Source organism: Oenanthe melanoleuca, chromosome 8 (genome assembly GCF_029582105.1).
Source record: "Oenanthe melanoleuca isolate GR-GAL-2019-014 chromosome 8, OMel1.0, whole genome shotgun sequence".
Lineage (NCBI taxonomy): Eukaryota > Metazoa > Chordata > Aves > Passeriformes > Muscicapidae > Oenanthe > Oenanthe melanoleuca.
The window spans coordinates 1,170,184-1,182,486 of NC_079342.1; the positions used below are offsets into that span (position 1 = coordinate 1,170,184).

Below are 12,303 nucleotides of genomic sequence, written 5' to 3' on the forward strand. Positions count from 1 at the left end.
TTACTCAGATGGATCCTGGTGCTGCTGAGCTCAGGGCTGAGCCCCCTCTCCAGCCTCACACTTGGAAAAATCTGAGGAAAATCCTGCAGGGCTGGAGCCAGGCTGGGAGAGGAGAAGGATCCAGGGAGAGCTCAGAGCCCCTGGCAGGGCCTGGAGGGATCCAGGAGAGCTGGAGAGGGGCTGGGGACAAGGGATGGGGGGACAGGACACAGGGAATGCATTCCCAGAGGGCAGGGATGGATGGGATATTGGGAACTGGGAATTCCTGGCTGGAATAGAATTCCCAGAGCAGCTGTGGCTGCCCCTGGATCCCTGGAATTGTCCAGGCTGGATGGGCTTGGAGCATCCCTGGGACAGTGGGAGTGTCCCTGCCATGGCAGGGGTGGAACAGGATGATTTTTAAAATCCCTTCCCACCCAAAGCAGTCTGGGATGAAACCAAAACCATTTCCCCTCCCTGCTGCCTCAGTGGGCAGCCAACCCCAAACAGACAAATTCCCTGAAATCCCACATTTCCCTACCTAAAAGCCACAGAAGAGTGAAACCTGCAGAGCTGGGATGCCCTGAACACTACAGGTCCCTCTCTGGAGCCAGGTGCTCTCACCAAACTCCCAACAAACCCAAATTCCCTGGGGTACTCAGGAAACACTGTGCCAAAAATTAGCAAGAACAGCACGAAAAAAACCTGTCCCAGGTCTCTTCTCCTGGTCCCAGGGTCACAGGGTTGGTGTCACCTGTGGGGTGACACATCCCACATGTCCCAAAAACAGGACAAAATGTCCCAGACTGTTCCCATGTCTCTCCCCAGGCCATGAGGGCTGCATCCCAAAAAAGTGACCTCTGTTTTGTTCACCAGCTCACACAGGATGAGCTTGGGAGCTTTGGGTTATGGGTTTTTCTGTTTAAAAAGCACTCAAAAACCCAATGCTAATGTAAACACCTTTGTCTTTCAAATGAAATATAAAGTAAAATCTCTATGTTCTGGTAATATTTACATTATAAATCCATTTTTTTTTTTTCCAGGTCTATGCAGTAGTTCTCTTTTGGAAGGATGGGTTTGGAACAGTTGTACACACCATAAACCTGATTCTTAGGGTCTGCTCTGTATTTCTGTGTCAGGAAGGGGCGAGCTCCTCACTTTATACAAATTTCCAGTTCAGGGGGGAAATCATGGAGTGGAACACTGCACTCCCAAAATCTGTGAGGATGTGGGAAGCTGCAGCAGTGATTGTGCTTTTCCTTCCCTGCTGCTGCCTTTTAGCTCACCCACAGCTCACCCCCTATCCCAGCCTGGGAGCCACCCCACCCCTGAAATATCCCCACAATTCCTTCTTTTCTTTGAAGACGGGCACAGATCTCTGTTCTCCTGCACCAAGCACTTCCCAACACGCCCAGGCTGTTTTCCAATGCAAATGCACCACCCTAATCCTGGCAGCACTTGTAAAACCCACATTTTTCCCACCTCCCACATCCCAAAATCCCAGCACCGCCCAGTGAATGCTGCTGTGCTCCTCCTCAGTGCATCTGCGTTTCCTTTCACAAAGATTCCTTCATTTTTCACTCCCAATATTCCCGAATTCTCCTGTTCAACGAGCTCAGCCTGGCACTGTGGGTGCCACCAACGCTCTGGTGGCACTGCCAGGAGCAGGATGAGGCTGAGACCCAGGGGAATGAGCAGCACACAGTGGGAAAACACAGAGGGATAAGATTCTGTCCCACTCCCCAGTTTATCACTTCCATGTGTTTTCCCATCCCTGCTGCTCCCAATGCTCCTGCCCTGACTGCTCAACACCCCCCGTGCTGCTCCTGCTCCCTGGGGAATTCTGCTTTTCCACACACATTTAGCCTGAGTGCTAAAACAGAGAAGCAGGTGTGGCTGCAATTCCTTAAAGCCTTTTTTAAACCCGTAGAGCTTCCAAAAATGGGGGGGGGGGGGAAGGCAGAAAAAAAGCCAGCAAAGCAACATAAAAGCAAGCAAACATCTGGAAAAAACTCACCCTTGAACCCAAAATGACATTTTGTGCCGTGGTGAGCTCAGAGTGACCACCCAGCCTCTTTGCTGCCCATTCCTCACCTGAATCCCTGCAAAAACACGGGCAAGGGGCAGGGAAGGGCTGCTGGGGCTCCAGCAGCTGTTAGAGAACAAGGAGCTGGACATTTGGAGTAAATACTCCTTGAAGAAGTGAGATTTTCTTCCTGGGACAGCATCCTAGGAACCTCCAGCTTTCCAGCAATATTTTCCTGGAGTTAAACCAGCTAAACCTGGTTTGAGCTTTTAATTGATTGCTGTGAGACGTACTGAGGACTGAAGGAAAATTAAATCAGCCTGTGGGCTCTACTGAACTGTCTTTTGCTGAGGCACCCCCTCCAGAACAGCTACCAGAATCGTATTTAAATTGTATATATTGACAAAATGCAATCTACCTCTGTAAGCATTGTGCCATTCAACAGTACTACTATTAGATTTATATACCACAGTTGAAATTACATCCATTTCATGAATGGTAGAATGCTAAAACTCAAGAGTCTAACTGCCAAAATACAGCCTTACTGGAATGAGTACAATTTACAAATACAATAATTACATTTTAAAACCATTAACAATGTTACATCTAGAAGTAAATACTGGAGGACTGGTCAAGACGGTGTTTTCCAAGGAAAAAAAAAAAAATGCTGAAAGTTGTCAACACTTCCAACAGAAATGTCCCAAGTGCAGGATTTAGTTCATTTTCCTTAAACTGTAATTAAAACCCGTTCCACACACAGCAGTCCTTGGGTATTTTCCATAGACTTGCAGGAGCTTCCATCAGTTATCTGCCAAATATTTACCTAGAAACAGGATCAGAAATCAGCTGGGGGGAGGGAGCTGCCCTGATTCCCAGGAGGTTTTGCCCAACTCCACCAGCCCTGCAGCCCATGGGAAGATCTGTGTCCTTCAGCAGTGAGCATGAGGAAAAATCCACGAGGAAAAATCCTCGTTGTTCTTATTCTCTGCAGGAATGAGCACGAGGAAAAATCCACAAGGAAAAATCCACAAGGAAAAATCCTTATTATTCTTTGCAGCAACGAACATGAGGAAAAAATCCACGAGGAAAAATCCTCGAGGAAAAAATCCAAGAGGAAAAAAATCCTCGTTTTTCTCTGCAGGAATAAACACAAGGAAAAATCCTCATGATTCTTTGCAGCAATGAACATGAGGAAAAAATCCAAGAGGAAAAAAAAACACGAGCAAAAATCCACGAGCAAAAATCCTCATTCTCTGCAGCAATGAGCATGAGGAAAAATCCACAAGGAAAAACCCTCATTCTTTGCAGGAATGAATGTGAGGAAAAATCCTCATGATTCTTTGCAGCAATGAACATGAGGAAAAAATCCACGAGGAAAAATCCACGAGGAAAAAATCCAAGAGGAAAAAATCCAAGAGGAAAATCCACAAGGAAAAAAATCCTCGTTATTCTCTGCAGGAATGAACACGAGGGAAAATCCTCATTATTCTTTGCAGCAACAAACATGAGGAAAAAATCCAAGAGGAAAAATTCTCACAATTCTTATTCTCTGCAGGAATGAACACGAGGAAAAATCCACAAGGAAATATCCTCATTTTTCTCTGCAGCAATGAGCACGAAGAAAAATCCTTATTATTCTTTGCAGCAATGAACATGAGGAAAAAATCCACGAGGAAAAATCCACGAGGAAAAAATCCAAGAGGAAAAAATCCACAAGGAAAAATCCTCGTTATTCTCCAGAGCAACGAGACAAAATCTGTTTCTGGAGATGCCTGGAGCTCCCAGCCCTCACCTCTCACAGGAGCAGGAACGAGCCACGAAACCCACGGCAGGTGATGGCAGCAGATTTACTGCATGAGCAGGAGCTGCTGCCCCACCCTGCCGGGCTGGGGCACCAGTGCAGCCCCAGTGCAGCACCAGTGCAGCACCAGAGCAGCCCCGATGCAGCCCAGATGCACCAGCAGTGCAGCCCCAATTCAGCACCAATGCAGCACCAATGCAGCACAAATGCAGCACCAGTGTAGCACCACTGCAGCACTAATGCATACCCAAAATGCAGCACCAGTGCAGCACCAGTGCAGCACCAGAGCAGCCCCGATGCAGCCCAGATGCACCAGCAGTGCAGCCCCAATTCAGCACCAATGCAGCACCAATGCAGCACAAATGCAGCACCAGTGTAGCACCACTGCAGCACTAATGCATACCCAAAATGCAGCACCAGTGCAGCACCAGTGCAGCACCAATGCAGCCCCAATGCAGCCCCAGCAGCCCTGCAGGCACACACACACACACACACACACACACACACACACACACACACACACACACACACACACACACACACAGAGCACAGCCCTGCAGGCACACAGACACAGACACCCACACACACAGACACACACACAGACACACACCCACACACACACACACACACACACACACAGAGACACACACAGACACACACACACCCACCCCCACACACAGACACTCAGATAAACATACACACACACACACATACACACACACAGAGCACACCTGCAGGCACACACACACACACACACAGACACACACACACACACACAGCACAGCCCTGCACACACACACACACACCCACACACATACACACACACCCACAGCACAGCCCTGCAGGCACACAGACACACACACACACACACAGAGCACAGCCCTGCAGGCACACACACACACACACAGAGACACACACACACACCCACACCCACACACACACAGAGCACAGCCCTGCACACACCCACACACACACACACACAGCCCTGCAGGCACGCACACACACACACACACACACACACACAGACACACAGACACACACACACCCACACACACAGCCCTGCAGGCACACAGACACACACACAGAGACACACACACACACACACACACGCACACACACACACACACACACACACACAGACACACAGACACACACACACCCACACCCACACCCACACACAGCACAGCCCTGCAGGCACACAGACACACACACACACACACACACACACACAGCCCTGCAGGCACACAGACACACACACAGAGACACACACACACACACACAGCCCTGCAGGCACACAGACACACACACAGAGACACACACACACACACACACACACACACACACACACACACACACACACACAGAGACACACACAGACACACAGACACACAGACACACAGACACACAGACACACAGACACACACACACAGAGACACACACAGACACACAGACACACAGACACACAGACACACAGACACACAGACACACAGACACACAGACACACACACACACACACACACACACACACACAGCCTGCCCCATCACCCACCTGCTGCAAACCTCTTCTTGACGAGCGAGAAGCGGTAGCCGGCGCCCACCAGCTCGATGTCACAGCTGGACAGGGTGCTGCCCTCGCTGGTGAACTGCACGGCCAGCGGGGCTGGGGAGCTCGGCCCCTCTGCCAGCTGGAACCGCGCCAGCAGCGAGCCCACGCCTGCGGGGAGACGGGAGAGATGGTGAGAATGGAGGGGAAACTGCAGTGATCCTGGAACCCACTGGGGATGTGCAAAGAGACACAGTGGGGTCTGACCCCACGCCTGCGGGGAGACAGGGACAGTCAGCATGGAGAGAGGCCTGGAGTGACTCTGGTACCCACTGGGGACTGCTGGGGTCTGACCCCACTGCTGCAGAGAGACCCCAGAGAGAGCCTGGTGAGAATGGAGGGGAGCCCAGAGTGATTCTGGTTCCCACAGGGGATTTTTGGGGTCTGACCCCAAGCCTGCAGAGAGAGCCAGAGAGAGACTGGTGAGAATGGAGGGGAAACTGGAGTGATCCTGGTACCCACTGGGGATAGCAGGGTCTGACCCCACTGCTGCAGGGAGCCAGAGACTGTCAGCATGCAGGGGAAACTGGAGTGACTCTGGTACCCACTGGGGACTGCTGGGGTCTGACCCCACTGCTGCAGAGAGACCCCAGAGAGAGCCTGGTGAGAATGGAGGGGAGCCCAGAGTGATTCTGGTTCCCAAAGGGGATTTTTGGGGTCTGACCCCACGCCTGCAGGGAGACAGGGAGAGACTGTCAGGATGGAGGGGAAACTGGAGTGTTCCTGGTACCCACAGGGGATGTGCCAAGAAACACAGAGAGAAACTGGAGAGAAACCCCTGTTGAGAATGGAGGGAAACCCAGAGAGTTTCTGGTACCCACAAGATTTAGAAGGGTCTGACCCCACTCCTGCAGAGAGACCCCAGAGAGAGCCTGGTGAGAATGGAGGGGAACCTGGAGAATTTTTGGTACCCACAAGGGGATGTGCAAAGAGATACGGTGGGGTCTGACCCCACACCAGGAGAGAAACCCCAAACAGACCCTGCTGAGCACAGAGGGGAACCTGGAGTGTTTCTGGTACCCACAGGGGATGGCAGGGTCCGACCCCACACCTGCAGAGAGACCCCAGAGAGAGCTGGTGAGCACAGAGGGGAACCTGGAGTGTTTCTGGTACCCACAAGGGGATGTGCAAAGAGATATGGCAGGGTCTGACCCCACACCTGCAATGAAACCCCAAAGAGACCCTGCTCAGCACAGAGGGGAGCACGGAATCTTTTTGGTACCCACAGGGGATGTGCAAAGAGCCACAACCCCGCAGCATCCCCAGCATGGGGCAGAGCCAACCCAAACCCCCTCATCCTCATTTCCACACATCCCAGTACACGACCAAAACCTCAACACAAACAACTTCTACCTCGAATTAAAACTTCACTTCAGTTTAAAACTCTTTACCAAAAGCTTTGGAAGCTGTTAGGAACTGAAAACCTCTGGTGGGAGACAGCAATCCTCCCAGCTGGGATGCAGGAGGGGCCTCAGCCTCCAAAACCTGGCAAACCAGCCCATCCCATGTGTGGATGCCCCTCAGGATGCCAGGGAGGCTGGCACAGCAGTGCTGGTGGCACACAGCCCTGCTTTTTAAGCTCCAAAATTAAATAGCTTTGTCCCCAGCAAGCCCCAGCAGGAATCTGAGTGTCTGGGCTTGAGTGCTGGCACCATCAGCGGGTCAGGGTTTGAGGGAGGGATTCTGAGGGAAGGACGTGCATTTCTGCAGGATTACCTCCATTTTCTGACTTCTGGGAGATGTCAGGGATCTTCCACAATATCCTTTGCTGTTCAGCATTCCTGCAAACACACGGAGAAGAGCGTTTCTGTAGGAACTGAGAAACTGCTGGGGAGTAATCTGAATTTTGGTAAAGGCTGGGGGAGAGGGGGGGAAACTGCTCTGGTGCTGCTTTCTGGAGCAGCAGTTCTGGGAGCTTGGAGCTGGGTTTCACAGTTCATGGGTGGATTTGATAATCTTAGAAGGCTTTTCCAAACAAATTAATTGTATGATTGTTATGAGGATTGCAGGTGAGCAGTGAGCAAGAGACATGACAGCCATGCATCTTTCCATGGAATCCCAGACTGCTTGGGTTGGAAAGGACCTTAAAACTCTTCCAATCTTTTCCAAACTTTCCACTGTCCCAGTCTGCTCCAAGCATTGTCCAACCCGACCTTGGACATTCCAGGGACGCAGGGCTGTGACCCCTCTAAACCCAGGACAAAGCAGCCAAAACACACACACAAAAAGTGCTGCCTGCACCTATCCCTCCATCTCTGCCCATTTTCTCCCAGGAACAACAAGAAAAACGGAATCGGAGCTGGGCTAAGCATTTCCTCCTCCAACGGGAGAAAATCAACGTTTTCCTGCTGCAGCAGGGTGGGAATCCCAGGATGCCTGGACGAGCAATCCCTACCAGACAGCAGGAGGAAGCACAGCTTGGAGTTTGGTGACTCCTCCGTCGACAGGGACGAGGAACTGGACGTTGTTGAGAGCCACGGGCGCGGTCATGGCCTCGGGGTTGTATTTGTAGTCGATGCGCAGGTCAGTGCTTGCAGGGTCACAGCGCCAGCTCACTGCAAGGTTTAATGGAGTAGACTGAATACCCTGGGCAGACACCTTCCAAAATGACAGAAAAAACATTTAGTTTCCGTAGGGCTGAAGGGGGAAGTCCCCGACGCGGGCAGCGCGGTGGGAGGGAAGGCCTTGAACTCCCCCTGAATTTACAGCTGGGCTTGAAGCCAGACAGGGCAGTGCCACACAGAAGGGACAGTGGGACAACATCCCCCACCTCACACTAATCCACTCTGCACTAGGGAAACACCATTTTTTAACCAGCACACTTATTTTTTTATTTTTTTTTTTTTTTGGCACGGTTTTATCTCATTTAAAAAAACCCCTACCTGGTATTTGAGCATATCCACATTGTAATAGGTGGCTTGAGGTTTCTGTTCCGATACCTTCTTTAGGTGAGTCATCAGATTTGGCATGTTGACCCAGAACTCCTTGGAGTTGGAGTCGCTCTGCACGTTGTCACTGCACAGAGGAGAATGAACCCCTTGGGTAACCTGCCTGGGCACAGGGACTGCATCAATCCCCCTCCAGAGGAATTCTGGCTGCCTCCCACACAGCTCCAGGTGCAGAATCCCCCAGTCCTGGGCTGATCCCCCAGTGTGGGCAGCAGGAATTGGGGATTCTGCCCCTCTGCCCCTCTCAGGTGGGGCTGGGGAACAACATCAGCAGCACCTGGAGCTGCTGGAGAGAGCCCAGAGGAGACTCTGGGGCTGCTGCAGGGCTGGAGCCCCTCTGGAGCCAGGCTGGGAGAGAGGAGAAGGATCCAGGGAGAGCTCAGAGCCCCTGGCAGGGCCCGGAGGGGCTGCAGGAGAGCTGGAGAGGGGCTGGGGACAAGGGATGGGGGCACAGGACACAGGGAATGGATTCCCAGAGGACAGGGCTGGGTGGGATACTGGGCAGGAATTCCCAGACCAGCTGTGCTGCCCCTGGATCCCTGGAATTGTCCTAGACCAGGCTGGACAACCTGGCACAGTGCAATGTGTCCCTGCCCAACCCTGATAACCCATCAACCCCAACCCGCAGTGGGATTTTACCAAATATTTAAAAATCTGAGAGCCCCATTCCCAAAACCAGCCCTTCAGGCCACATATTCCTGCCGAAACCCATTTCCCTGGAGCCCTGCCGTGCCCTGGGAGGCAGCTGGGGTGGGGAGGGCTCACCAGCAGAGCAGCTGGGGGTTGGGCAGGACGTGCTCCAGGCGGTGGAAGTTGAGCACGCGGAAGGTGAGCGCGGCCGGCGCGGGGTTGCTGGCGAAGTGGCGGGTGATGCCCGCCGGGAAGGACAGCACCATCTCCCCCGTGATCTTCACGATGCACCTGCAGCAGCACAGGGGGAGCACAGCCTGGGGGTTACTGCTGCCTGGGCATCTCTGCATCCTGACATTTATTGTTAGGGCGTGGGTGAGTGAGGGGCAGAGTGTGAGAGGGAGTTGAGAGAATAGAGGAGGGTAAAGGGAGCGTGAGAAGTGTAAGAGAGCAAATTTTTGTTTGCAGCACAATAAGTATTTCCTTATGATGGATATTTTCATTTCCATTAACCAGTTTTATACAATATACTAAGAATCACAGAATCACAGAATAATGAGGTTGGAAGAGACCTCCAAGATCATCCAGTCCAACCTCTGTCCTAACACCTCAGCTCAGAGTCCAGACTATAGCACCAAGTGCCATGTCCAGCCTTTTCTTAAACACATCCAGAGATGGTGATTCCACCACCTCTCTGGGAGAGCATTCCAGTACTTTATTATTCTTTTGGTGAAAAATTTCTTCCTAACATCCAACCTGTACCTTCCCTGACGTAGCTTGATTCACTGCAACCCCCTCCCAGCTATTTATTAATCTCTAGGAGGGAGTGAGAAACAAAGGATCCCAAAGAGGCTCTTTGCCTTTCTCAAAGCTCCTTGTTTATTCCATGGTGCTCCCAGGAAGAAGAGCTCAGATAATGGTCTTTTCTAGGAAAAGGGGGATTGGGGGATTGGCTTTCTGCCAAAAGGAAGGGTTGAGCATTCCTTACCTCTGAATATTGAATTACAACATCACACTAATTTCTTAATATTTGCATGCAACTTATAGAAATCACTAAATGACCATGTTTCATGGCTTTCTGATCTATAAAAAAAGAAATCACTAAATGACCATGTTTCATGGCTTTCTGATCTATAAACCTTATCTTTTTTCTGCCATCCTTGGAACAGGATGTCTGTTGGTTCTTTGGCATTTGGGGCACTTGGCATCATCTAAACAAAAGAAGAGGCCCTAAACCTTCACATGGCTGCTTTTGAACCTCAAAGTCAAAAATTACTATCACCATTTTATTATTTGTTATTTACTATTTCCATTTTATTTCGTGGTTTATTTCGTGGTTTATTTTGTGGTTTATTTTGTGGTTTATTTCATGGTTTATTTTGTGGTTTATTTTGTGGTTTATTTTGTGGCTTATTTTGTGGCTTATTTCGTGGTTTATTTAGTGGTTTATTTCCCAGGGCAAAAGAGGATCTCAGATAATGCTCTTTTCTAGGAAAGGGTCAGGGAGAGGAATTTGGCTTTCTGCAATAGGATAGGGACAGAGGGAAGGGTTAAAACATTCCTTACAGCTCCTGGTATTGGGTTCCAACATCACCCTCCCAGTTTCTGTTGGAATTCCATCCTGGTTTGGGCTGCAGCCCCCTGGCACCTCCCTGGGCTGCTCCCTCACCTCCTTCCCCACTGCAGGAACATTTTTGGATGAAGCATCTCAGCACTGCCCTGCCCCTGCACACCCCAGGTGTGCACCTCCTGTCCCACAAACCCTCTCCAGAACTCCAGGGGGAAATTGATGCTTTAACTTTTAAGTTTTTTCTGTTCTGCTTGGGGGTGCAGCTTTTAGTTTCATATTAAAGGTTCCTAGGAACTTTTCAGAAGTGGTGAAGACAAAACTATTCTATTTCTATTCTATTCTATTCTATTCTATTCTATTCTATTCTATTCTATTCTATTCTATTCTATTCTATTCTATTCTATTCTATTCTATTCTATTCTATTCTATTCTATTCTATTCTATTCTATTCTATTCTATTCTATTCTATTCTATTCTATTCTATTCTATTCTATTCTATTCCAAGGACAATCTCTTCAAACTTCAGGCCCTGAGCATGAACAATGTGAAAAGAGGAGGGTGGGCAAGCAAGGAGGATGAAACTTCATGATCTGAGGCTGTTAATTGGACAGCTGATTTCTGTATGCAAATGAATTAAAACCTATTAAAATGTGAGATCTCCTGACCAAATTCTCTTCTGATTCCATCCTGGAGCCATCAGGGCAGGGCCACGACTTCAGCACTGGGACTGCCTTAGAAGGACCCTCAATAAATTCCATTTTACTCTCCTTAACTCTGTCTGGCCTCTGTTCCAGCTCCGTAAGAGCCAAAAGAGGGATGTGGGGACTCCAGGTGTCTCTTTAAATGCTGTTTATTGTATCCAGATAACACAGCAATTTATTTATTATTTAAAATGCTGGTTATTGTATCCAGATAACACAGCAATTTATTTATTATTTAAAATGCTGTTTATTCTATCCAGATAATACAGCAATTTATTTATTATTTAAAATGCTGTTTATTCTGTCCAGAGGATACAGCAATTCATGGGTTGTGGGTGACAGAGCCCAGTGTGGGTTTGTCTGAAGCCACTCTAGTTCTGGTTAAAATGCATTATTTACTTTTAACACATAACAACCAATCAATACTTTGACTATTACCTATAACCTATCATAACTACTAACATTTCCATATCCATGGTACTATTCTCCAATCACAAAAAGTTGGTGTGCCACAGTTTAGGCTAAAAGTTGTTTTTCAGTTTTCCTGCTGTGGAAAATTCTGAGATGTTTTTTCTACTTGCAACATTCCACTTTCTTGTTTGCCTGTAGAATCATTTACCTTGGTAAAAACATCTTCTCTTTGGGGTGGGTTTATCCTTTGCTCTGAGCCATAAAAACCATAAAAACTCCCATACTAATTATGATTTCTTAGTTATCCAGTAAGACTGGCTCAGCAATTCTATATCAAAACTTACTTTCATTTCTATTCCTTCTTCAGATTTTGCATTCAAAGATTTTTCTGCTTGTCTTGGGTTGCAGTACAGGATGTGACAGAAATGTGAATTCTGTCCCCATCTGTTAAACCTTATCTCTGTGGGAGATATCTCCTGTTAATGGGCCATCTTTAAACCAGCTGGGCAATCATCTTTATCTTCCCACAGCCCATCCTCCCTCCAGGAGATATCTCCTGTTCATGGCCAGTGAGTCCCAGGGCATGACTGATAAAATTCCATCATCCCATGGGAGATGCTCCAGCCAGGGGAGC

At 49.2% G+C, this 12,303-nt stretch overlaps 1 protein-coding gene across 13 annotated transcripts in view; it reads right to left on the minus strand.

Annotated features, from left to right (window-relative positions):
* Window positions 1-2,384: 2,384 nt before the first annotated feature.
* The window catches only part of SGIP1 (SH3GL interacting endocytic adaptor 1), a 52,284-nt gene continuing 42,365 nt past the window's right edge, over window positions 2,385-12,303 (minus strand). For all 13 annotated transcript variants that reach the window (XM_056498066.1, XM_056498059.1, XM_056498057.1 and 10 more), the window contains 6 exons: window positions 9,123-9,278; window positions 8,292-8,424; window positions 7,805-8,007; window positions 7,126-7,190; window positions 5,356-5,520; window positions 2,385-2,828 (listed from right to left, as the gene is read on the minus strand). In XM_056498066.1, coding sequence (XP_056354041.1) covers window positions 2,806-2,828; window positions 5,356-5,520; window positions 7,126-7,190; window positions 7,805-8,007; window positions 8,292-8,424; window positions 9,123-9,278 — 745 coding nt within the window. In that variant the 3' untranslated portion in view covers window positions 2,385-2,805. The remainder of the gene's footprint in view (window positions 2,829-5,355; window positions 5,521-7,125; window positions 7,191-7,804; window positions 8,008-8,291; window positions 8,425-9,122; window positions 9,279-12,303) is intronic.